General features: G+C 48.6%; 1 protein-coding gene across 5 annotated transcripts in view; it reads right to left on the bottom strand.

Annotated features, from left to right (window-relative positions):
• The window catches only part of VARS1 (valyl-tRNA synthetase 1), a 210202-nt gene that overhangs the window by 58062 nt on the left and 127693 nt on the right, over positions 1-24447 (bottom strand). For all 5 annotated transcript variants that reach the window (XM_086924647.1, XM_086924645.1, XM_086924644.1 and 2 more), the window contains exons 14-16: positions 24191-24281; positions 22981-23105; positions 11076-11179 (exon numbers count right to left, since the gene is read on the bottom strand). In XM_086924647.1, the coding sequence (XP_086780773.1) occupies positions 11076-11179; positions 22981-23105; positions 24191-24281 (320 nt within the window). The remainder of the gene's footprint in view (positions 1-11075; positions 11180-22980; positions 23106-24190; positions 24282-24447) is intronic.

The following is a 24447-nucleotide window of genomic DNA, read 5'->3' as shown; positions in this document are numbered from 1 at the left end:
CTGTGGGATCAGTCTCACGACTAACCTAATGTGTATCGGCAAGAATGTCACTTGGATTGTCAAAGCTTGCAACTCGCTCACTCTGCATAACGATGTGATCACAACTAGGAAAGAAAGGATTATGTTTCTTACCCTGTAACCATCCGTTCGTAGCATGTAGGGCTGTAGATTCACATGCTCTGCATACTCCTGCCATCTAGTGTTGGGATCGGATGTTTGCAACTTGTTTTTCTCCAAAGTATTCTCTTGAGTCACAAGGTATACGGGGATTCCTACATATGTGTGCATTGTGCATGGGTGCCAAATCCATTTTAGATTGATTTTAGTCCAGCGGGTGAGAGCGATATGTACTGGTAGAAGAATGTGGTGTACATGTGCATTGGTAAATGAGTATAAAATAGAAATAAAGAAAGATCTGCCGCAAGAGCCACAAGCGACCGGGGAGGAAAGTGAGCACATGAAAATCTACAGCACTACACGCCCGAACAGATGCTTAAAGGGTAAGTAACATTTTCTGTTCGTACCTTGTGTTGCTGTAGATACACATGCGCTGCATAGACAGCAAAGCAGTCTAGCTTAGGTTAGCGGTGGCTTGCCTAAGGATGGAGCAGATGTTTGAAATAGGGTCCTTAGGACCGTTAGGCCAACCAAGGATTGCTGCCTAGCAAGAACATCCACAAAGAAGTGCTTGGTAAATCTGTGCGGGTTGACTAAGTAGCTGCTTCACAAATAGTATTTATTAGGATGTTTCCTAGGAAAGCCATGGAAGGAGCATTTTTTGTGTGGAGTGCTTCCTGGGGGGTACAGAGAGAACTGTCTTGGGTTTAAGGCTGCAAGTTTGAACACACCAACGTAACCATCTAGAAATTTCTGCTTTTGAGGGTTCTTGGGGGTTGCTAAAAGTTACAAACTGTTGATCTGCTTTACGAAAGGACTTGGTTCTATCAATGTAGTAAATGAGAGTCCTTTTGACATCTAAAGTGTGGAGGGCTCTCTCTGCCACGGTCTGTGGCTGTGGAAAAAAGACAGGGAGTTCTATGGTCTGGTTGGGATGAAAGGGAGAAATAACTTTGGGCGGAAACCTTGGAGTGATTGAAAAGATACTCTATCATTGTGGACGTGAAAGTAGTTTCCCCAAAATGTGAGTTCTTGCAGCTTACTAATGCACCTTAGTTAAGGTATAGCCACTGGAAACACAACTTCCATGGGAAGAATTGCAAAGGGCAGGAATGAGTTGGCTCAAAAATGGGACCCATGAGTCTGGTGAGGACGTTGTACAGGTTCCTCTGAGGGGCAGGTGGCACCCTTGGGGGTATGACCCTTTTGAGGCCCTACATGAAGGACTTGATGACTAGTATAAGGAACATGGAAAAGTGTTGTCTGTTCTGCATGTAAGTGTCCTTGGCAGCTGAATGAAGTCTATTGGAAGCGTACGCTAACTCAGAGTGTTGTAGATGAATGGGATAGCATGTAATGTCCTGAGCAACAGGGTTCAAAGGATCTATATGCTTTGGGATAAAGTAGCAGACAAACCTTTTTTAATTTTGCTCCATAGCAAGCTCGAGTAGTTGGTCTGCGTGTTTCCTTGAGGAGATCCATGCACTCCTGTGGAAGGCATAGGTAGCTGAATTCAGGAGCGGTAGGAGTCAGATCGCTAGGTTGAGCTGTTTGGGGTATGGAAGCCTGGTATGTCCCTATTTTTTGGTGAGAAGGTCCACTATGTTTGTGAGCTTCTCATGGGGAATGATGGACATTTCGACTAGAGTGAGGCACCAGGGTTGTCTGGCCCAGGTAGGAGCTTCAAGGATGAGTCTGAGACACTTGCTGCATCTTTCTTCCCACCAATGGAAGGAGTGGGAGGGGGAAAAGCGTAAGCAAATATCCCTGACTGGTTAATCTATAGTACATTGTCCATAGACTGTGGGCATGGGAACCTAAAGGCCACGATTGGGCATTTTGCATTCTCTGGGGTGGCAAAGAGGTCTATCTGTGGAGTTCCCCAAAATCTAAAGTAGATGTTTAATACTTGCCGATTGAGTTCCCACTCATGGGCCTTTTGATTTGACCCGAGGAGTAGATCATTGTTCACCCCCGGAAGGTAGTTCGTTATCAAGTGGATGCAGTGATGAAGAGCCTAAATCTAGATTGTCTGGCTAGAAGCGAAAAACAGAGAGAGTGGATGACAAGCTTATGTAGGTAAGTCGCGCTCATGTTGTCTGCTCATACTAGAACTACCTTGCCTTGCATCTGAGGGAGGAAGGCTTTGAAGGATAGTTGGATTGCTAGGATGTGGTAATAGTGTTGTTGCAGGGTGCTTAACGCTTGTACTGTTGAGAGATTGAGAAGTTCTCCCATCATCTTTGTGATGGTGGCCTGTGGCAAATGGTCTTCGAAAAAAGCCCACTCTGAAACAGGTTGTTGCTGTTCCACCACGGCAGAGAGCAATGAACACTAGCCTTTACCAGTACTAGATACTCTACCTGACTCTCCGCTTGGGACCACTGAGCTGCAAGGCACTGTTGGAGCGGGCCCATGTGAAGCCTGGCAGGGGGCACTATGGCGATATATGAAGTCATCACCCCGAGGAATCACATAACTGTTCGGACTGGTAGATGACAATATGGCTGAAAAAGAAGGAAACCTGATGGAAAGCCATGTCTGTTTGTTGGCTGGGGTAGGCTTTGCAGGTACCAACTTGAGAGTTGAGTTGACCCTAGGAAGGGTTGAAGAGGGATAAGGTGTGACTTGGTTTTGCTGATATTAAAGTCTAAGTGTGTAATAGAGATACAATGGTTTGTGTAAGGGTGAGACACCGTCACTCGTTGAGCAGCCAATCGTCCAGATAGGGTAAAATGTGAATGCTGCATAGTCTTAAATGTGCTGCCACCACCGCTAGGCATTTGGTAAAGACCCTTAGAGTGGTGGTTACGCAGAAGGGTAAGACCTTGAATTAGTAATGCTGACCACTTACCAGGAGGCACAGTTAGTGTCAGTGAGATGGGTGGATGGGGATGTGAAACATGCATCCTTCAGGTCCAATGCTGCCATGACGTCTCCTTGCTGCAGCACAAGTATGACGTACTGAAGAGTTACCACGTGGAAGTGTTCTGGAACTATGTATCTACTGAGCGGTATGAGATTGAGAACAGGCCAGAGGGTCCGGTCGGTCCCGTCTTTTTTTAGAATGAGAAAGTACAAGGAGTAAACCCTCTTAACTTGGTGTTGTGAAAGGACAGGTTTGATGCCCCTTTTTGAAGGAGGACTTCTACTTCTTCCTCTAGAAGATATATGTGGTCCTCACTGAGGTGTAGATCCTAGGTGGTATGTTGGGCGATTAGGAGTGAAACTCTAGACAGTAACCATGTTGAAATATGGCTAGAACACATTTGGCTGAAGGGATCTCTTGTATTTTTGGCAAGGAATCTTTGATTCTTCTCCCAATAGGGGTTATGTGGTTGGGTGGGAGGCGCTCGGGAGTCAATGTTTTGTAGTGGAGGATGCTCCCTTACTGGAACCGCCTATGGCCCTTCCTTTGTTGTTGTTACCTCTATACTCCACGTGGGTGTAACCTCTAGAGGCATAAGGCGGATGGGACTGCTGTTGCTAGTGATAGAACTCACACCTGGATAGGTGGATTCAAAACCTGGACAGTATTAATGCCTACAAAAAGACCCCCTTTGACAAGAAGCTTGAAGAGCTCCCATGGCCTCATGTGGCTGAGCTGTGGGCCCAACAAATATTCTCCATCAAAGGGAAGATTAAGGAGGTGTTGTTGCACCTCAAGCTTAAACCCTGAGATACAAAGCCAGTGTCGGCAAATAAGGATACTTCTATTCAGTTCTCAAGCTGCTGTGTCACCTGTATTGAGGGTGCATCGTATAGTTGCTTTCGAGATAGTCTTGCCCCCTATGACCAATTCTTGTTTGTATTTAGGTGGTAGGTGCTAAAGTAACTCCTACATTTGATTAGCATGTGTTCTATCTTATCTCGCCAGTAGGCCACCAGAATTGGCAAATGTACCTGTCGTTAGTGGTCAGCGAGGCTAAGCTCTGTCTGCTGCGCCCAGCTGCTTACTCTCCTTGTGAGGTGGAGTGGCGTCCCCCATGCCCTGACAGTTTTCGCACTTACATGCAGAGGATTCGAGTTCAATAGGTCCCCTGATGTATGGGGGGGTCATTGTGTGAGGCCTTGTACTTCCTCTCTTCAGCAACATTAGGGGGTTACCACCCTGGCTTTGACCAGGTCCTTTAAATGCCCTGTAGCCGCGTGTAGCATGCCCTTTAAAATGGGTGAAACTGAAAAGTATGCTCTGTCTTCGAGAGGGTCTCGACTGAGTGGTCCTCCTTCTGAACAACACTGCAGTCCTTTTTATGGTATCGGGCCACCCATTGTATTACCTAATGATATGAGGTTATACTGTCAGTGGAGGAGGGTGGGGTGGGGGGTGGGGGATGGTTTGAGAGATACAGATCAGAGTCAGGGTACCCAGGAGGGCTATGTGATCCTACTGAAGTTTGAAGTGAACCCATATGTGTTTATAGCTTTATTAGTGTCTGGAGGTGGCAAGGGAGAGCGAGGAGGTAGAGGAAGAGCAGACGGAGGAGGAGTGGAAGGGGTGAAGTGAATGGGGCTGGTGCTCTTGTCCTTGCACCTCTTTTTATACTTGGGAGCCAGTTCTAAAAGTTCTAATGCTGAAACTAAGTCCTCCTAAAGGTGGGCTTACTTTTATTTAGTATTGTGTTGGCCACCTAGGGAGGGCGCTTAGTAGCTAGTCTATCCCCTCTGAGGATGTATGTACAGTTTCTTTGCCGAGCATCGAGCTCCCCTGGGAGCCGCTGGAGGATGGACGCTCGATTTGTCAGGGCTTTCAGAGTCAGTGGTCTTCGACCTGGAAGGGTTAACCCATGGAAGCAACACCTTAGAGGTCGAGGGTCTTCATGGTGAGGTAGGTATAGACTCCGGTGTTTCAGCGCAGAAGGTGGTACCTGCTCCGAGAGAGCTTTCATGCCAGCGGTGTCTTGGGGCCTGTTGCAATTTGATGCAGGCATGGGCTTCGTTGCCGAGGAGGCTAAAATCTTTGTCTCAGCAGCTGGTCTGGAATGCTGTGAGCCTGTGGATGAGAGGGGTGCTGGCTCTGTGGGATTCTTGTGGGTTGGACGTGTGCCAAAGGCATGTGATGCCCCAGAGGCCTGACTCGACATTGAGGTTGTATTTTGCCTGATCTACTCAGGGGAGGTGCTCCCTGTGAAAAAATGGCTCTTTGACATTTGTAGCCGCCCACTCTTTGCCTGGAAAATGATGTGGTTTTGACTGAAAGTGCACAGGGGCCCTGCCAAACACGTCAACTGTGCCAGAGCTCCTTCCCTAAAACGGTACCACAATTTGAACTTCAGACCCCCCTGTAAGTCACTAGTAAATAGTACTCTGGTACGTAATGCATTGGGACTGAAGAGGGTCCCCTAGATACCAGTCACCAAGACAATGCAAACCGCAACTGCAGCCTGAATGCCTTGGTGCAGAGCAAAACAACTAAGTCAACACAACACACTTCCTGTGTGCTATGCCAAGCAGCAGTGCCTACGGTATAGGTAGCCACAAAGGGGTTTGGCCCACACTCAGTAAGGCTGGGCCATATACCAGAAAACACCACAAGAGATGATAATACTTATCAACAATCACTCATACTTTCATTCAAAGATCACATAAACTAATTGCTATGATCGGCATAGACACATTTGATTTCTTAATATCAATTTTTTGTTTTGTTTAGATGCAAATCCTTTAGAAATGTTTGTTTTGGTACAAAGAAAACTTTTGAAATAATTGGAGATACACTGGAATCACAACAAATAATAGTAGACGTACAAATTGCGTAACAATACAATATCAATAAACCTAAATCACATTGGAAAACATAATATACAACACATGTATAGCTCAATTTCTGTATAAATTTGCAATCGCAGTAATATCAAAATACCTCTGGCCGGTATCTCGCTTGCTTATACTTCTAAATCATTTCAGAGGTAGTGGTCAAATAGTGACCCTACTACGCTCACTCTAATATTTTTACTGGAAGAAAACTTGAATGTGAGCGAAAGTGGTAACACATAAATATGAACACCTATTTGGCCAATTAGTCATTGCAATTAGTTTATGTGATCTTTAAATGAAACTATGAGTGATTGTTGATCAGTATTAGCATCTTTTGTGATGTTTTCTACGGTATAGGTAAGTCACCCCTCTAGCAGGCCTTACAACACCTAAAGCAGGGTGCACTATATCTCAGGTGTTGGGCTATCTGCATGAGTAGAAAGGTCCCTACAATATTTAATCCAATTCTTAATATTGTAAGTGCCAGTGAAGCCATAGAGAGTACATGAGCAGGAAACTCGACAACTCGAGTTCCCCAGCACCATGATGGCTTTACTCCACCCAGTAGTGTTTAGTACCAAACAGCTCTTCTCAATAAACCAACACTGATGCCAGTGTGGGATTTAAGGAAGCATGTACCGAGAGGGCATCTCAGAGGTGCCTCCTAGGCGGAGGTGTCACACCTCCTCCCGCAGGATGAGCACAGTGTTCGAAAGGGAAGCTTCAAAGGCCTTGCTGCCTTTGTAAGGCCTCCCCAGCTGCTGCTGCTAGCAACAGATGGCAGCCCCGGTTCAAAACCCCCACTTTTGGCCGGAGAACCAGCAGGAAAACTTAGTAGGAGGTGTGACCCCTTTCACCAACTCCTAAACTCAGGTGCACGAGGCGACATGAAGCCCATTTTTCAGGGTCTACCATCTTGAAGATGGTGTGACTTATCCAATCAGGGCTAGGGCTATGGCCCCCTCACACAGGAGGATGGCATAATAGGGAGTGTAGAACCCCAGGTAAGGGAACCATTGGTCACTACCTGTCACTTCTAAATCTAGTATTTAGGTGCCACCACTAGACCCAGAAATCAGATTCCTGAATACCTACGAAGAGGAGAACACTACAGATTTGTTTCCGCAGAGAAGATTACAGACACCAACTGACTTGACCGCAGCCCTTCCAACCTGGCTGTAGCCCTCGGCGATCCTGCGCCAAAAGACTATACATCCTGCAGCCCAGAGACCTCCAAAGTCTTGGGAGGACTGCCTACCTTCGACAAAGATCAAGATCTCCTGGGGCCCTGTCCGGCAGAAACCAACTTTAAAGAGCCAAGACCTCTGCCCTGAGAAATCACAAAACCACCACTAGACCCACCTCTGCACCCGATGCCCATGACCCAAGTCCTAGTGGCCCACCACATCTGAGCAAAAAGTCCACCGTGGGCTGACACCTGCGGGCTCCACCACGAAGCCTACAGCCTCAACTCGAAGACTCCCGCGACCTGCCCGGTAGGACTTTCAGACTCATAAGGACACCTGCCTTGGGAAGCTTGATCAAAAGTGTCCCTAAGTCCCATAGCATCTTACTTGGCCAGCTGTGGGTTATCATCATCCAGCCTCCTGGTCTGAGCCTGCAGCCTTTTTTCAAGACTGATCTCTGTCATTGGATTGCACTGGGCGTCCAACGCTGTGTTGGAACTCTGCACCCGATTGCCCCAGTGTTGCTGGGAGTGTAAGTTTGATGCTGCCTTGTGCCCCCCCCGTACTTACCTTAACTCCGGGAGGTCGACCTCTGACACCAGTTTACTCACCTGCGAGTAGCAAGACTTTCATTACTTCTGTCTCCATTGATTAACATTGGGCGCCTGACCCTGAAATTGACCTCTACACCAGGCCGCCCCTGTGGCACAGTTTTGCTGCGTATTTGAACCTTGCCTGGTGTTGACCCCAGAATTCGGAGACTGGATTTGTAAGTCGAGTACTTACCTGCAAATTAGCATTCTTGTCTTCTTCCCATAGGTTAACAATGCAAAGCCTGAACATTGCACTGTATCCACTTTTTAAAGTATCGAGTATTTTCCTGAAAAACATACTTGCCTTTTTGCGTAAATCTTGTTGTTAAAATAAAACATGGGAGAAACGTATTTTTCTAAAATTGGTATGGATCTCCTTTTTGTGTCATTATCGGTTTAACAGATGTCTTATACTCCTCTGAGGTAGGTCTGAGGCTGCTCGACCACACTACCACCAATAGAGCACTTGGGGGTTTACATTGAGCCCACTACACTTCTGGGGAATCTCTGAACTCTTTGTACAATATAACAACCAAATGGTATATCAAATAAAGAACCAGCTTCCTACGCCCCCTGCCCTCGCGGAACTTTGGCTAGCTAGGTGTTAGGAGTCTGCCATACTCATGGCATGCGGTGCTGTCCAAATGTGCATGATCCTTCTGCGTAGACGGCGAGGTTAGATCGTTCCTCCTCTTCTTCTGAACCAGAGGAGAAACCACATTTGAAGCTGGTTGGTGGGGCAGAATATTCAAAGGCCTGGCTTCCTCAGCACCGGGAGTTTCTTCCCCAAAGATTTCTCCATTGAGTGTTTGGGCATCTTATGATGTCCCAACGCCTGTCCCTGCGTTGTCTAAGAGTTTTTTTTACCTAAATGCCAGGCAGGTCTCACACTGTGTTGTCGTGCTTAGGCTATAAACACATATTACAGACTAGTGGCAGTCAAGCCAGGAGTATTTTGCGGTACATCGAGGATAGTGTTGGCACTGGGTCCATTCCATCACCAGCTGGGCATAGTTGAAGGAGAAAAAGAGTAGTAGAGGCTTCAAGGCCCCTAGCCAGGTAAACGGCCCAGTGGTGGGAAGTCTGTCCATCATTGGTGTTAAGGAGGACTCAGTAGTGAGTCAGCAGTAGAATGTTGCTTTCTGTTTTGATTGGTGTAAAAAAAAGACCGGGAATGGTGGAGGAAAGCGTCAAAGGGTACCCATGCACATATAAGGAAGAGTTACCATACACCTTGCGATTCAAGAGAATTATTTGTAGAAAAACAAGCTGCAAACATCCAAGCACAATACTAGATGGCAGGAGTATCCAGAGCAACTGTATCTACAGCAACACATGCTGCAAACTGTCGTTTTCATTGTAAGGAGTTGTATCCCTGCTCAAAGCATTGGTTCAAGCAGGCCTTCAATAGTTCCACTTCGAGGTACCACATTGGTATGGGCATCACTTTTACTGGTGCAATTCTCTTTACCCCCTCTAAAACCTGCAGTACCTTTGGTGCCACTATAGGGGACAGGGGTACTCTAATAGAAATATTTGCCAGTTATGCAACTTGTAGGTGCATCATCAATCTTACTATGGTAGTGTCCCCTGTAAAGTTATGTGTTGGGTTGGGTTTTCTCTCCTGCATGAGTGAATGAACCTGGCCAAATTTGCTCCCTTTTTGGCACCGCAGGCCACTTCTTTGTCACTCTTGGACCCAGAGCTGTGGACCATGTTCCCGAATAATATGGTAAAAAAAATGAATCTGAAGATGGAGACCAAGCAGTGGAGCCTTGTGGGCTTATGTTCATAGGGGGGGGGACGACAAAATGGGGCAGTTTCGGATCAAGTCAAGTCAAGTCAAGTCAAATAATTTATATAGCGCGCTACATACCCAGAGGGTCTCAAGGCGCTTGAAGAAGGGTGGGGAATTACTTGTCGAATATCCAAGTTTTAAGTTGCTTTCTGAATGCTAGGTGGTTCTGAGTGAGGCGAAGGTGAGTGGGAAGTGAGTTCCAGGTTTTAGCTGCCAGGTAGGAGAAGGATCTTCCTCCCATGGTGGTTTTGTTGATGCGAGGTACAGCAGCAAGGGCTTGGTTGGAGGATCGTAGCTGGCGGGAGGGAGTGTAGAAGGAAAGTCGTGTGTTGAGGCATTCGGGTCCAAGTTCGTAAAGTGCTTTGTGAGCGTGGGTTAGGAGGCGGAATGTAATCCTCTTATTAACGGGGAGCCAGTGGAGGTTTTTCAGGTGACTAGAAATGTGGTCTTTACGCGGGATGTCTAGTATGAGTCTGGCTGATGCGTTCTGGATGCGTTGGAGTTTTTTCTGAAGTTTTGCGGTGGTACCGGCATATAGGGTGTTTCCGTAGTCCAGGCGGCTCGTGACCAGTGCGTGGGTGACCGTTTTTCTAGTTTCGGTGGGGATCCAGCGAAATGTTTTTTTGAGCATGCGAACCACTAGATGGTGGAGTTATGCACAGCATGTGAAACTTTATGCTGCTAGAGCACTATTTCATATGCCTAAAATACCCCTCACATCGCACGATTGTATCTGGTCAGCACGTTTTAAAGGGTACCAAAAGAAAACTGTATTCCAGTCTGAGGAGCTGGGTTCCAGACCTGGCAGTTACATTTTGGTGGTCTCAAGTATCATTCACCCATGGTGATCAGCAGTTCAATGACAGCGTATGGAACTGAACACTAGTGTGAGCGGTTACACACCGAGTCACCTGACCGAAACTCTGAATATGCAGCAAGAGCTGTATATGAGAAGTGGGGTATGATGTCAAGTGAGGTTCCATATAGAGGAAGAAGGGGTCAAGGACAGACACACGGATGGTAATGATGTGGGAGCGAACCGAAAGAGGCACTGGGACGCTGCCTGGGGTGGGGGGCTTGGAGAGTGAAGGGCGATAAGAGAGCAGAGATTGTGGAGTCAAGGGAACTGAGAACAAAAACTACAAATTATAACTGATGGGTCAATTCAATCTTCCAGCTGCTTATCTGGTTTTGGTGCACAGACCCTCCATGCTGGGTAGCTTTACCCTTGGTATCTTGGTTCTGGCACCTCCCTGTGTCACTCAACAACCATGTAAAATTCCCTCACTGTTTCTGGATGCTCTCTGGCTGGAGGTGGTTCCATACACTCACTCAAATGCCATTGAAACGAGATGCCTTAAGGTAACTGGGGAGGACTGCGCCTACTCTCAAAGCAGGATTGGCCTTGTTTGCATGTCCAATAGTACAGCCCAAAAGAAGGTATATGAAGAGTATTCTGACTGTTGTCAGCTAGCAGAGTTCAGCCACTAGAATTATCAGTACACCTGCAGGACAGCTAAGCAAATCCGGTTTAAGCAAAAAATATAGGGACGCAGTCCCTAGAAAATAAGCCAGGTTCATATTTTCTCTTTTACAATTCATTCCTTTGTTGTTCCCCCTCACCTACACACAGGAACCACCATGGGGTTGTCCTTCACCTCCTTGAAGAGTCCTTTCTTCTTTAGGGCTTCCAAGACTGACTTACGAGCATCAAACCTTTTCATCCCCTGCAAGAAAAGATATTTACAAATGTAGCATTGCTTCTCCGACCCAGCCTTTTACAGATATCAATCTTCCACCCCTTTCCAACTCTCTTTTGTTCTGAGAAAAACTTGCTTTATGTCTCAGTCTACTACTGTAACATTTAGAGGAAGAATTCTCATGGTGAAACACCAATGGCGGGTATGTTACTTCATTGTGACAATGCTGGCCTTCTTAAGGATTTGTTTCCCATTTTATCAATCTAAATATAGCATTGTTGGAACCTGGGATGTCAGGTCACCTAGGGTAGCCTGGCCTAGGGTAAGACATGCAATCCTAGAGGCACAAGTGTGAAGGTTGCAAACCACCCAGCAGTAAATCCACGCAATAACACTCAAAAAGGACACTACACCAATTTGTTAGGAAAATACGAGCTGTTTTATAAAAATAAGATTCTCTTTGTTTTAGCTCTTAGTATTCACAATTGAAAGTTTACACATAGATCAGGAGAAATAATAACGCTTTTCTGTCTGTGGAAAGAAAATTACAACTCAATACATTCAACCTGTAAATATTCTTAGTCTTTCACAGTTACCAAATCAACATCTTACACAGATTTCCTTTTAGAGATGATAGCTCAATACAATTTAGTCAGGAAATTAATACAGTCCCTGCAGAAATGCTAACTTAAATCAGCAATTTTACATCACTAGTGCATTTACTCAGTCTCCAGCATTAATTAGGCGTGGTTACTCTGTAGTGCGCTAAACTTTCCTCCCACCGCATCTATCTTCCCCAACAACAGGTAGACAGCCCTTGAGGGGATTTAGAAACTCAGGTTTTTATATAAGCACCCACACTTTTTATGAGGAACTGATATCTCTATTTGGAAAGCAGGCACCTTCAGCACTAATTACACAGCTGGTGTCCTCCAAATACTCCCCACCTCCTGTAGACAGCTGAGGGGAAATGAGCAATATATAAGTTACTGCTTGGCCGGTTCCACTCTTCCCCCTTCCTTGTCAGAGCCCTCAAGGACCCCTCTCCTTACTGTACTGTGGAGACAGCTTTTCCCAGTCACCACGCGCCTCTGTTATCCTGAGGCTCCTCCGAGGTCTCGATTGCCCAATCTGCTTCCTCCCGCCCAGCCAGCTGCTCACTTGATGCTGGGGTGGGGAAAAACGGGGAACACAATTTCCCCCTCTGGCACCAACCGAACCCGCTGCCGGATCCCCAGCTACAGGCCACACAATTATCAATCGGCACCGCCGAGGCTGGCCGGCGTAGTTGATCGCCGCTTCCACTCCTCGCTTCTAGCCGGCGCCGCCTCCCAGAGCCCGGCGGTTCCACAGGGCATGCGTGAAGGAGCAGTGTCTCCACACTGGAGATCGCGCACTCGCGTCAGCGCCTCCCCTCTCTCTCCTCACCCTCTGGGACCAGGGAAATCACCACAGGACTGCTACTACGTCCAGCGACGGCCTCGCTTCCTCTCCTCATGTTACCAGCGACCTCAGCGCTAATCCGGCGCTGCTCTACAAGCGCTGGCTTGGGGGTCAATTTGCACAGCCTCACTCTGCTTCTGCCCCTCCGAAGGATGGCTCCTCTCCACAGCTAGACTCCGCCCCAGCCAGTAAGTGATGAACTTTGGAGGGGGGGGGGGCGGGGGGGGAGGTTCTGCCACCAAGCGGAGTCACGGCAGCCGGAGGCAGGATACAGATGTCCACTGCACGAGGGGGCCACAAGGATTAACCCTGCCTCTACTGAACACTGCTCAAAAAGAAGCCTCTCTCTGCTGGGCAGAGGACTGCGCACCGCAGCACAGCAGTCTCCTTCTCCTTTGACAACCCGCTATTCCTAAGCTAGGGGTTGGTCAGGCGCCCAGGGTCTCCCTTAATCTTCCACAACGGGGACAAGACAAGGATCCCAAAGGAGGAGTAGAGAAGTGGATTAATTAGGCTGCTTCCCAGTCCAGGAGATCAACCCTTTCACTAGTCTCCCCCCACCTTCCAAGATAGCCTGTCCTCCAGCTGACTCTCTCAGGTAGACAAAATGGCTGCCCAGCATTCCGCCTTATATAGGCTGACCCTCAGTGGTCCAGAAGGGACCAGAAGGTTCTGGAATGCCCTATACTAGTCTATGGGCAAGTTCTGGGTTTGGCAGTTAGGGCAGTTGGTAGCCACCATTTTGTGGTTCCAACTATTTTCCTGTCAGAACAGGCCTCTAGGCCTGAGGTGAAAAATTATGAGGGGGAAAAGAACACCTATCCCCTTGACCAACACCTAGAAAAAGTTAGTGGACAAAAATTATTAAGGGTATGAGGGGCAAAAAGGGGACAAAATAAATAATAATTTGGAGGGACTACGCAAAAAGCCAGACAGGTCTAACACGCGTCCCCCCCAGCTGAAAGTGGGGAGAACTACCCAACCCCTTGGGAGTCCTCATCACTAAGGCGGAAATACCTGGAGAGACCGTCTGCATTGGCGTGGTCCACTCCAGGCCGATGTTCCACCCGGAAGTCCATTCCCTGTAGGGAGATGGACCACCTCAACAGCTTGGGATTTTCCCCCTTTATTTGCATCAGGCAACGAAGGGGTCGGTGGTCAGTCTGAACCAGGAAGTGCGAGCCAAAGAGGTATGGCCGCAGCTTCTTCAGAGCCCACACCACCGCAAAAGCTTCCCTCTCAATTGCACTCCACTTCTGTTCCCGGGGAAGCAGTCTCCTGGATAAGAAGACTACAGGCTGATCCAGGCCCTCTTCGTTTAGTTGCGATAACACTGCCCCAATGCCATGTTCTGATGCATCTGTCTGGACAATGAACTCCTTGGAGAAGTCTGGGGCCTTCAGGACCGGTGCCGCACACATCGCCTGCTTCAATTTCTCAAAAGCTTGCTGACAAGCTCCCGTCCAAACTACCCGTCGAGGTTGTTTCTTTGAGGTGAGCTCTGTGAGGGGCGCTACAATAGTGCCATACCCCTTCACAAAGCGACGGTAGTAGCCTGTGAGGCCCAGGAAAGCTCGGACCTCAGTCTGTGTCTTGGGGGGTTCCCAGGCCATGATTGCCTCAATCTTCGCCTGCAGGGGCTGCACAGTCCCCCTACCCACCAAGTGTCCAAGGTACACAACCGACCCCTGCCCAATCTGGCATTTGCTGGCCTTGATTGTCAATCCAGCTTGTTTCAGGGCCTGGAGAACTGCTTGCAAATGCTGCAAATGGTCCTCCCAACTGCTACTGAAGACAGCAATGTCATCCAGGTAAGCAGCAGAGAAACTCTCCATTCCAGAGAGGACCTGGTTCACCAGCCGCTGAAATGTAGCAGGGGCATTTTTGAGCCCAAAGGGCATCACGCAAAACTGGAAGTGTCCCTCAGGTGTGGAGAAGGCTGACCTTTCCTTTGCTCCATCTGTCAAGGAGATCTGCCAGTACCCCGAAGTGAGGTCAAAGGTACTCAGATATTGGGCAGCTCCTAGCCGGTCAATCAATTCATCCGCCCTAGGGATCGGATGAGCATCAGTCTTTGTGACTGAGTTCAGTCCTCGGTAATCCACACAGAACCTCAGTTCGGGTGTGGTGCCTGGTGGTGCGGCTTTTGGCACGAGCACCACCGGACTGGACCAAGGGCTGTTAGAAGGTTCAATAACTCCCAGCTCTAGCATCTTGGCAACCTCTCCATTGATGCTAGCCTTCACCTTATCGGACAGCCGGTAGGTCTTCGACTTCACTGGTGGGCTGTCCCCTGTGTCCACATCATGGGTACACAGGTGAGTCCTTCCCGGGACAAGGGAGAACAACGTAGAGTACTGCTCCAGAATCTGGCGGCAGTCCTCCCGTTGCTCAGGAGTTAGAGTGGGAGAGAGAATCACTCCCTCCACTGACCCATCCTTCTCTTGAGACGAGAATAGATCTGGGAGAGGTTCGCTTTCCGCTTCCTCCTCCCCATCAGTCACCATCATCAACATGACTTCGGGCCTCTCATGGTGGGGTTTGAGACGGTTGGCATGCAGCACCCGTAGGGGCTGTTGAGGGGTCTTAAGGTCCACCAGGTATGTGGCCTTACCCTTCTTCTCCAACACTTCAAAGGGGCCTGTCCAGCGATCCTGGAGGGCACTAAGCTCTCCAGGCTCCATCACCCACACTTTCTGGCCAGGCTCCAATTCCACCTGGTGAGCATTGTGGTCATACCACTCTTTCATGACTGCCTGGCTGGCCTCCAAGTTGTCAGAAGCTTGCTTCCACAACTTCGCCATTTGGCTCCTGAAGTCCAGCATATAGCTCACCACATCCTGGGGGGGTTTCCTGGGAGACTTCTCCCAACCTTCCTTCACCAGGCTGAGAGGACCGCGTACAGGGTGCCCATACAGAAGTTCAAAGGGGCTAAAGCCCACTCCCTTCTGTGGTACTTCCCTGTAGGAAAAGAGCAAACAGGGTAGGAGGACGTCCCATTTCCTCCGCAGGCTTTCGGGCAGACTTCTGATCATGCCCTTCAAGGTCTTATTGAACGTCTCAACCAGTCCATTCGACTGGGGGTGATAAGGAGTGGTGAACCGATAGGTCACTCCACACTCCTTCCACATTGCCCGCATATAAGCTGACATGAAGTTGGTCCCCCTGTCGGACACAACTTCCTTGGGGAATCCCACTCGGGTAAAGATCCCCATTAGGGCTCTAGCCACTACAGGTGCAGTGACTGTCCTCAGAGGTATTGCCTCTGGGTACCGTGTGGCATGATCCACCAGAACCAGGATAAACCTGTGACCAGCTGTTGTTGGTGGATCTAAAGGCCCTACAATGTCGATGCCCACCCTCTCAAAGGGTGTGCTAACGACTGGAAGTGGTTCCAGGGGAGCTTTTAGCTTCACCCCTGTTTTCCCACTGGCCTGGCAGGTTACACATGTCCGACAGTAAGTGTTGGACGCCACTTTCATCTGAGGCCAGTAAAAGTGGAGGACAAGCCATGCAAAGGTCTTGTCCTGGCCTAAGTGTCCTGCCAGGGGTATAGCATGAGCCAATTCCAGAAGAAAGGCTCGGTATTGTTGCGGGACTACCAAGGCCCTTGACGAACCAGGTAAGGGTACCTTGGGTTCACTGTAGAGGAGTCCATCCTCCCAGTAAATATGGTAGTGTCCCGTAACATCACCTGCTGCTTGGGCTTCAGCCTGTCGCCTCAGTCCCTCAAGGGTGGGGCACTCCCTCTGCCCCTTACAGAATTCCTCTCTGGTAGGACCTCCCTCCACATGCCACTCAGCAGGGATGGGTAAATCCTCCAGAGAGTCTACTTCCCCCTCCACGGACTCCTGGTCCACCACCGCAGGTGCCCGATCTGTCACATGGGGTGTGGAAGCCGGAGCAGGCTCTCCCTGTCTCCGGGTCTGTCCCTTTTTAGCAGCGGGTTGGGCCATTGTTCCAGGCTCCAACCCAGGCGAACTCCCTCTCCGGGCAGTCGCAGACCGTGTGCTCACACAGGCCCAGTCAGGTGTACCCAGAATCGCAGAATGCGTCCGGTATTCCACCTCTCTCCAAGTGTTGTGCTCCATGTCATTCCACAACAGACAATCGACTGGCACGGCAGGCCTTACGGCAACTCGAAGTGAACCTGCAACCCCCTCCCACTCAAAGGGAACCTCAGCCACTGGATAGTGGCCCATTCTGCCGTCAGCCATCGCGGCGGGGTGGAGTACATTAGGAACCACCTGCTCTGGAGACACCAGTTGACTTCTCACCATTGTCATACTGGCTCCTGTATCTCTCAGAGCCTCCCCTCTCTGGCCATTGATGGTGACCCACTGCCCATACTTTGCAGTATTTGGGGGCACCTGGATCTTTGGAACCATCTCCCGTTCTCCCAGGGACACTAAGGTGACACCCGCCCACTCACCCCCTTATCTAAGGGCAACTCCTCCCCGAGCGCTACACTAGCTACTCCCGGTGGTTTTCCTCCGGTGGGAGGGGGTGGTCTTTTTGGGCATCTGACATCTCCCTTATAATGTCCAACACCACCACATTCAAAACAGTGGAGAACCCTTGGCTGCTGGCTTTGGCCAGGATTAGGGTTTCTGGTCGGGTTTGCCTTAGGGGTGAAACCTGCTCCCTTTCCTTGGAAATTATTTTGGGGACCTTTGGAGAACTCCTTTTTATCTCCCCCCTCCTTCTTCTGGGGGGCGCCCTGTCCGGCTTTTTGAGAATCCCCTCCAGTCCCCTTTGAGGACACCCGGGTACTTGCCCAGGTATCCGCCTCCTCTGCAAGCTTCCGGGGATTGGTCAGCTTGCTGTCCACCAGGTGTTGGCGCAGCTCGGGAAAACATTTCTCGAGGAGGTGTTCTTTCAAAAAAAGGTTGTACAGCCCCTCATAATCCTTCACCTCGCTGCCCTTGACCCAACCCTCCAAGGCTTTCTTGGCGTAATCCAAGAAATCTACCCAATTCTGGGTACTCAGTTTGTGACTTCCCCTGAATTTCTGTCTGTATCTTTCAGGGGTAAGTCCAAACTTCTTCACCAGTGCCACCTTCATTGTAGGGTAGTGGGTTTGCTCATCCTGCTCCGGAGCCAACAAGGTGTCTCTGCCAGCAGGTGGCATGTATTTATACAGCCCACCCCCCCAGTGAGTTTCTAAGATCCCGTGAGCCCTTAAAGAAACTTCGTATGCGGCTAACCATTTGGCAATGTCATCGCCTGTGGTGTAACTGGCAATGACATCCTTGGGTAGATAGGGTCTGGATTCCCTGGTATTCACCTTATTTTCGCTGCCACCATTATCTGGATTGGAAGACCTTAGGGTTAAAGCTTGTAGGTCCATCTCCTTTATGGTTCGCTCATGGGCTAACCTCTTGTCCTCCCTTTCCATATCCATCCTAGCTAATTCCAACTTCATTCTCCTCTCCTCCCTCCTGTCTTCTAGCTCGGCGTCAGTCAAACCCCTCTCCGAGACGCTGCTGCCCACCTTTGAAGGTGTCCTGGGACCTGTCAGCAGATTCCCCCCTCCAGCTTGGTACAACATTGCAGTCTCAAGGACAGTGTCCCTGTCACTCCCTTCTGTGTCCAGTTCCTCCCCTGAATGAGCTTCCACCCATGCCCTTATGCTTGTCAGCAACTCGCCTTTCCTGGCACCTTTTTTAAAGAATACCCCCTGTTGCTGACACCGTTCCTTGAGTTGGGTCACAGTGTAGGACTCTAGCTCTTCAAAATTTAATTCCATCTTTCCCTATGGAATACAATAAGCACTCAGGAGAGAACCCAGAAGTGTGACCTGAGGTTAACCTCCACCCACCACCAGAAATAAATTTGGAAAAACAAAATTCAAATTAGGAGGGCCGCAAGGAGAAAACTTCTGGTGTAGGTCAGTGTATTGCGTTGAATTACTATTGAGTAGCTGCAACCAAGTCAGAATCCCACCGCTAGGCACCAATCTGTTGGAACCTGGGATGTCAGGTCACCTAGGGTAGCCTGGCCTAGGGTAAGACATGCAATCCTAGAGGCACAAGTGTGAAGGTTGCAAACCACCCAGCAGTAAATCCACGCAATAACACTCAAAAAGGACACTACACCAATTTGTTAGGAAAATACGAGCTGTTTTATAAAAATAAGATTCTCTTTGTTTTAGCTCTTAGTATTCACAATTGAAAGTTTACACATAGATCAGGAGAAATAATAACGCTTTTCTGTCTGTGGAAAGAAAATTACAACTCAATACATTCAACCTGTAAATATTCTTAGTCTTTCACAGTTACCAAATCAACATCTTACGCAGATTTCCTTTTAGAGATGATAGCTCAATACAATTTAGTCAGGAAATTAATACAGTCCATGCAGAAATGCTAACTTAAATCAGCAATTTTACATCACTAGTGCATTTACTCAGTCTCCAGCATTAATTAGGCGTGGTTACTCTGTAGTGCGCTAAACTTTCCTCCCACCGCATCTATCTTCCCCAACAACAGGTAGACAGCCCTTGAGGGGATTTAGAAACTCAGGTTTTTATATAAGCACCCACACTTTTTATGAGGAACTGATATCTCTATTTGGAAAGCAGACACCTTCAGCACTAATTACACAGCTGGTGTCCTCCAAATACTCCCCACCTCCTGTACACAGCTGAGGGGAAATGAGCAATATATAAGTTACTGCTTGGCCGGTTCCACTCTTCCCCCTTCCTTGTCAGAGCCCTCAAGGACCCCTCTCCTTACTGTACTGTGGAGACAGCTTTTCCCAGTCACCACGCGCCTCTGTTATCCTGAGGCTCCTCCGAGGTCTCGATTGCCCAATCTGCTTCCTCCCGCCCAGCCAGCTGCTCACTTGATGCTGGGGCGGGGAAAAACGGGGAACACAATTTCCCCCTCTGGCACCAACCGAACCCGCTGCCGGATCCCCAGCTACAGGCCACACAATTATCAATCGGCACCGCCGAGGCTGGCCGGCGTAGTTGATCGCCGCTTCCACTCCTCGCTTCTAGCCGGCGCCGCCTCCCAGAGCCCGGCGGGTCCACAGGGCATGCGCGAAGGAGCAGTGTCTCCACACTGGAGATCGCGCACTCGCGTCAGCGCCTCCCCTCTCTCTCCTCACCCTCTGGGACCGGGGAAATCACCACAGGACCGCTACTACGTCCAGCGACGGCCTCGCTTCCTCTCCTCACGTTACCAGCGACCTCAGAGCTAATCCGGCGCTGCTCTACAAGCGCTGGCTTGGGGGTCAATTTGCACAGCCTCACTCTGCTTCTGCCCCTCCGAAGGATGGCTCCTCTCCACAGCTAGACTCCGCCCCAGCCAGTAAGTGATGAACTTTGGAGGGGGGGGGGGGGGGGGGGGTGAAAGGTTCTGCCACCAAGGGAAGTCACGGCAGCCGGAGGCAGGATACAGATGTCCACTGCACGAGGGGGCCACAAGGATTAACCCTGCCTCTACTGAACACTGCTCAAAAAGAAGCCTCTCTCTGCTGGGCAGAGGACTGCGCACCGGAGCACAGCAGTCTCCTTCTCCTTTGACACCCCGCTATTCCTAAGCTAGGGGTTGGTCAGGCGCCCAGGGTCTCCCTTAATCTTCCACAGCGGGGACAAGACAAGGATCCCAAAGGAGGAGTAGAGAAGTGGATTAATTAGGCTGCTTCCCAGTCCAGGAGATCAACCCTTTCACTAGTCTCCCCCCACCTTCCAAGATAGCCTGTCCTCCAGCTGACTCTCTCAGGTAGACAAAATGGCTGCCCAGCATTCCGCCTTATATAGGCTGACCCTCAGTGGTCCAGAAGGGACCAGAAGGTTCTGGAATGCCCTATACTAGTCTATGGGCAAGTTCAGGGTTTGGCAGTTAGGGCAGTTGGTAGCCACCATTTTGTGGTTCCAACTATTTTCCTGTCAGAACAGGCCTCTAGGCCTGAGGTGAAAAATTATGAGGGGGAAAAGAACACCTATCCCCTTGACCAACACCTAGAAAAAGTTAGTGGACAAAAATTATTAAGGGTATGAGGGGCAAAAAGGGGACAAAATAAATAATCATTTGGAGGGACTACGCAAAAAGCCAGACAGGTCTAACAAGCATTAAAGCTGATTTGCTAGCTTGAAATTATTCAGGGATTTTGCTCTGATTCAGTCTGTACATGATGTATCCTGATGCCTACATTGGGAAGTAGCGAATTGATTTCATGGTTGCCCACACAAGAGAGACTTTTCTAGTCTTTTTTTATGGAGGGGCATAACTTACACTAAATTAACTCAAGGGTTCAAACCCCAGGACTCTCATCCTCTGTACCTCATGATCTGGAGAACAGAGAAGAAATAATTCCCAGAGGAGGTGGAGTCTGTGCACTTGGTGAAGTTTGCATCCAACAGACTGTCATTGTCCCAGCAGATGTACATTTCAGTGAAACTGGCATACATTTGAAAAGCACCTTGTTCTGCTCTTGTGCCAAAGGATGCAGCTACATACCAAAAAGCAGTGAAAAAGGTTGGACCTTGTAATACTCTCCATGTAGCTGAATGCAGGCAAGGTGGAGGTGATGTTAGTTGACAAACAGGCCCGAGGAGCTGGGACCTACCCCGACTCCCAAGGCTGAGGTCAAGAACCTGGGAGTAGGTTCGATAACACCCTATCTTTTTCAGAGCAGATATCGGCTGTGGCCAGGGCCTGCTTTGTTGAAAATGTTGCGGAAAATCCTGGACCTACTACCACTAGATGCTAAAAGAACCATGGTACAGGCCCTCGTTACGTCACAACTGGATTACTGCAATATTCTTTATCTAGGGGTGACCAAAAGAAATCTGAACTTGATGGAGAAGGTTCAGACAGCTGCGTCCCGGCTGATACTGAATATCCCTAGGAGGACATCAGTGGGGGCTGCCTTGAGGGAATTGCACTAGCTCCCTATACAGGCTAGAGTCACCTTTAAGGCTTTGTGTTTTTGCCATAGGATCCTCAATGAGAAGGGGCCAAGATATCTGTGCCCTTTACTTACAGCCTATAGACCTGCTTCGAATTTGAGGTTGCTGGGCGCCAGCAAAGCTGATTGTGCCGAAGGTTCGTAAGGTAAGGTCTGGCGGTAGCTCCTTTAGCTTTCTCGCGGCTAAGGCCTGGAATGACTTACCTGTGGAACTAAGAACCTGCCCATCGGAGAAAAGGTTTCGGAAAAATTTGAAAACCTGGCTCTTTCAATCTCCCTCTGGGGCTCGATAGCAGGCCTGCTGGTTTCCTTGGGCCTGGTGGCTAAGGGATAGGGGGGGTTCGGGCTGGTTGCTGTGGTTTATGGTGTCCTAGCGCAGGGACACTACATTGGAGTAAACAGGTGCTCTACAGCTTTAGAATAATAATAATATAATAAGTTGATAATTGAGTTGACTGCATCAATATTTATTGATTGTGGTTCAGGAGACAAGATCATATTCATTCTAAATCTGCGCTAAATATCCTGCCAAAACTATCAGTCTCTTTATAGCAAGTATGATCCACCGCAGCATAATCTAATGGAAATCTGAGGACAACCGAGGAGGCTGTTGAACTTGAGAGTGTAATGAAAACGTCTTCTCTCACATTCTCAGAGCAGACTTTTTGCCTCTCGTGGTTCTGATGCCTATTTGCAGGAAATCTGTTTAGTTACCTTTCTCTGCAGGATTTGCTGGAGGAGAAGCAGTCATAAATCCTCTACCTGTGTAACATAAAGATTCACATGACAATACATTGCTGAAGATCACCTTTATGAAATGTATGTAGCTCTGGAAAGAGGGCACTTCTATGCACTAATACACAAGAAGTGTTGTCATACACAGCAGCAGACATATGACCCCTGGAAAGGATACAGAAATATAACCACAACTGGAATGGAGTTTCTCAAAACTGTTCAGCTTTAGCATGAAGTAGTTTCAGTGCCAAAGCACAGAGGAGAGAGGCAGGTGCCAATGTAAAAGTTAGAACTCCTCAAAAGCACTTTGATATATGGCCCTGCTGATGACACTCATGGCTGTGGCCAAATTTACTGGTAATGTGAAATGCAGAAGATGAAGTGACAAGTTGCACACTCAAATGACCTATAATAGGCCGGGGATGGACGTGATTATCATGTATGCTCCGCTGGCATTCTATTTTTTAGAATTCACACACTTCAGTATTGCTCCCTAGGTGGCGGTGGTCACACACTGAGAACAAAAAAAAGGGTTGATTGCAACAGTTCTGGAGACATTTGTGGGCTGAGAAACTCATACTACCAGAAATCTACCCTACCCTCTACCCTCTGTTCCCAAAAATCTGGTCTTATACTCTGACGAGGCATGTCTTGCAATACTTCAAACTCTTCCCATGGTTCTACCAAAATCCCTCCCGATCCCCACACCCTACTGTTTTCTCCCCATGTACCAGGAAAGGTGGAGGAACGTTGACCAGGAAACCATTGTCGTCCATGATGTTGATGAACTCCAAACCATGTCTCATCCCCACCTCATAGTCATTAGGATCATGGGCTGGTGTAATCTTCACAGCGCCTAAGAAAGGAGGAAGCGTGGTAAAGAAGAAAAATGAAAAACTAGTATCAGAGATGGGGTTCTGCACCTGCGAGTCATGTTTCATAAAGAAACATATACATTTTGGCTAGCTCTTACTGCTCCGAAACATGCGGTTACATATTATGCTACTGTGATCCCTTGCACGTCTAGAAGAAAGGAGTGAGTGCAGTCCCCTTTACAAATGTAGTCCTTGGCCTCACTCTGCAGAGATTGCATCGAGACAGCCTCTAAGATACATTTGAAAGCAAAACTAGAGCAGGACTTACAGAAATAAATCATAAGAACTACCAGGGGTACTGGAATTGGCAGTTAGCAGTTTTATATACCGAACAATATGGTGGATGCCCGGTGGAGCTGCCTAGACAGCTGGAGATCGGCCCTGGTTCACCCCCCTCGGCCATCACCTACCCAGCCAGACATTGGGCACAGTTTCTCCCCGTCTCCCTGTTATGTCTCCTTCCTTCCTCCCCTCCCTCCGACGAATTACCGTGACATTGCTTTTGTATCCAATGTTTGACTATGCTCGAGTAACAGATGTAACTTGCAACTTGTAACTCACTGATCCTCGTGTAAAGCGCTCTGATACCTCCAGGTCTAGCCAGCGCTTTATAAAACTTTTCAAATAAATTATATAGCACTCAACTCTGAGGCAGCCCTTCTAGGCACACCTAGGAGGAAACAAAAAGAACACTCACTGCGCCATGCTCTCCCAATCACCCAACACATACCTTTCTTAGACAGACCTATTGCCCTCTTAAGCGCAAGCAAGAGAACACACATTACTTTTCTACTTAAGTCACAGTGAGCTGACCCAGGCGGCCGTTCTAGTGTCCCTTGTAGGAGCTTCTGAGACAAAAAACCCACCCACTGAGGCAGCCCCTCTCAATGGCATCACACTCACTTGTCCAAGGAGCCTCTCGTAGGGGTGCCTGTGACACAAACCAGACACCCCCATCGCGACCGACCCTCCCAATCACCACTCACCTGTCGTATGTTGCACTCCTAGAGGCATCTGCGATACAAACAAGATATTCTCATCATGCCAGACTTTACTCCATGCTCACCTGTCCCGAAGCTCATGTCCACAAACTCGTCAAGCACGATGGGCAAGGACTTCTGACAGAACGGGTGGAGCACACTCTTCCCCTTCAAGTGCTGCACAGGAAAAAAAACAAATCAATCAAAACTCAGCTATCCCAAACACCGGACTAATGCTTAACTGGTTGTAATGTGACAATTAATGCATCAAGAAAAATGTTAATAACTACATAAGACTGATTTAAGAAGGATGCTTTACTTCAAGCTGTTCAAATAAAGACAT

Source organism: Lissotriton vulgaris, chromosome 5 (genome assembly GCF_964263255.1).
Source record: "Lissotriton vulgaris chromosome 5, aLisVul1.2, whole genome shotgun sequence".
NCBI classification, from domain to species: Eukaryota; Metazoa; Chordata; class Amphibia; order Caudata; family Salamandridae; genus Lissotriton; species Lissotriton vulgaris.
Note: the sequence above shows the minus strand (reverse complement) of the source record. Positions and strands in the feature narration are given on the sequence as shown.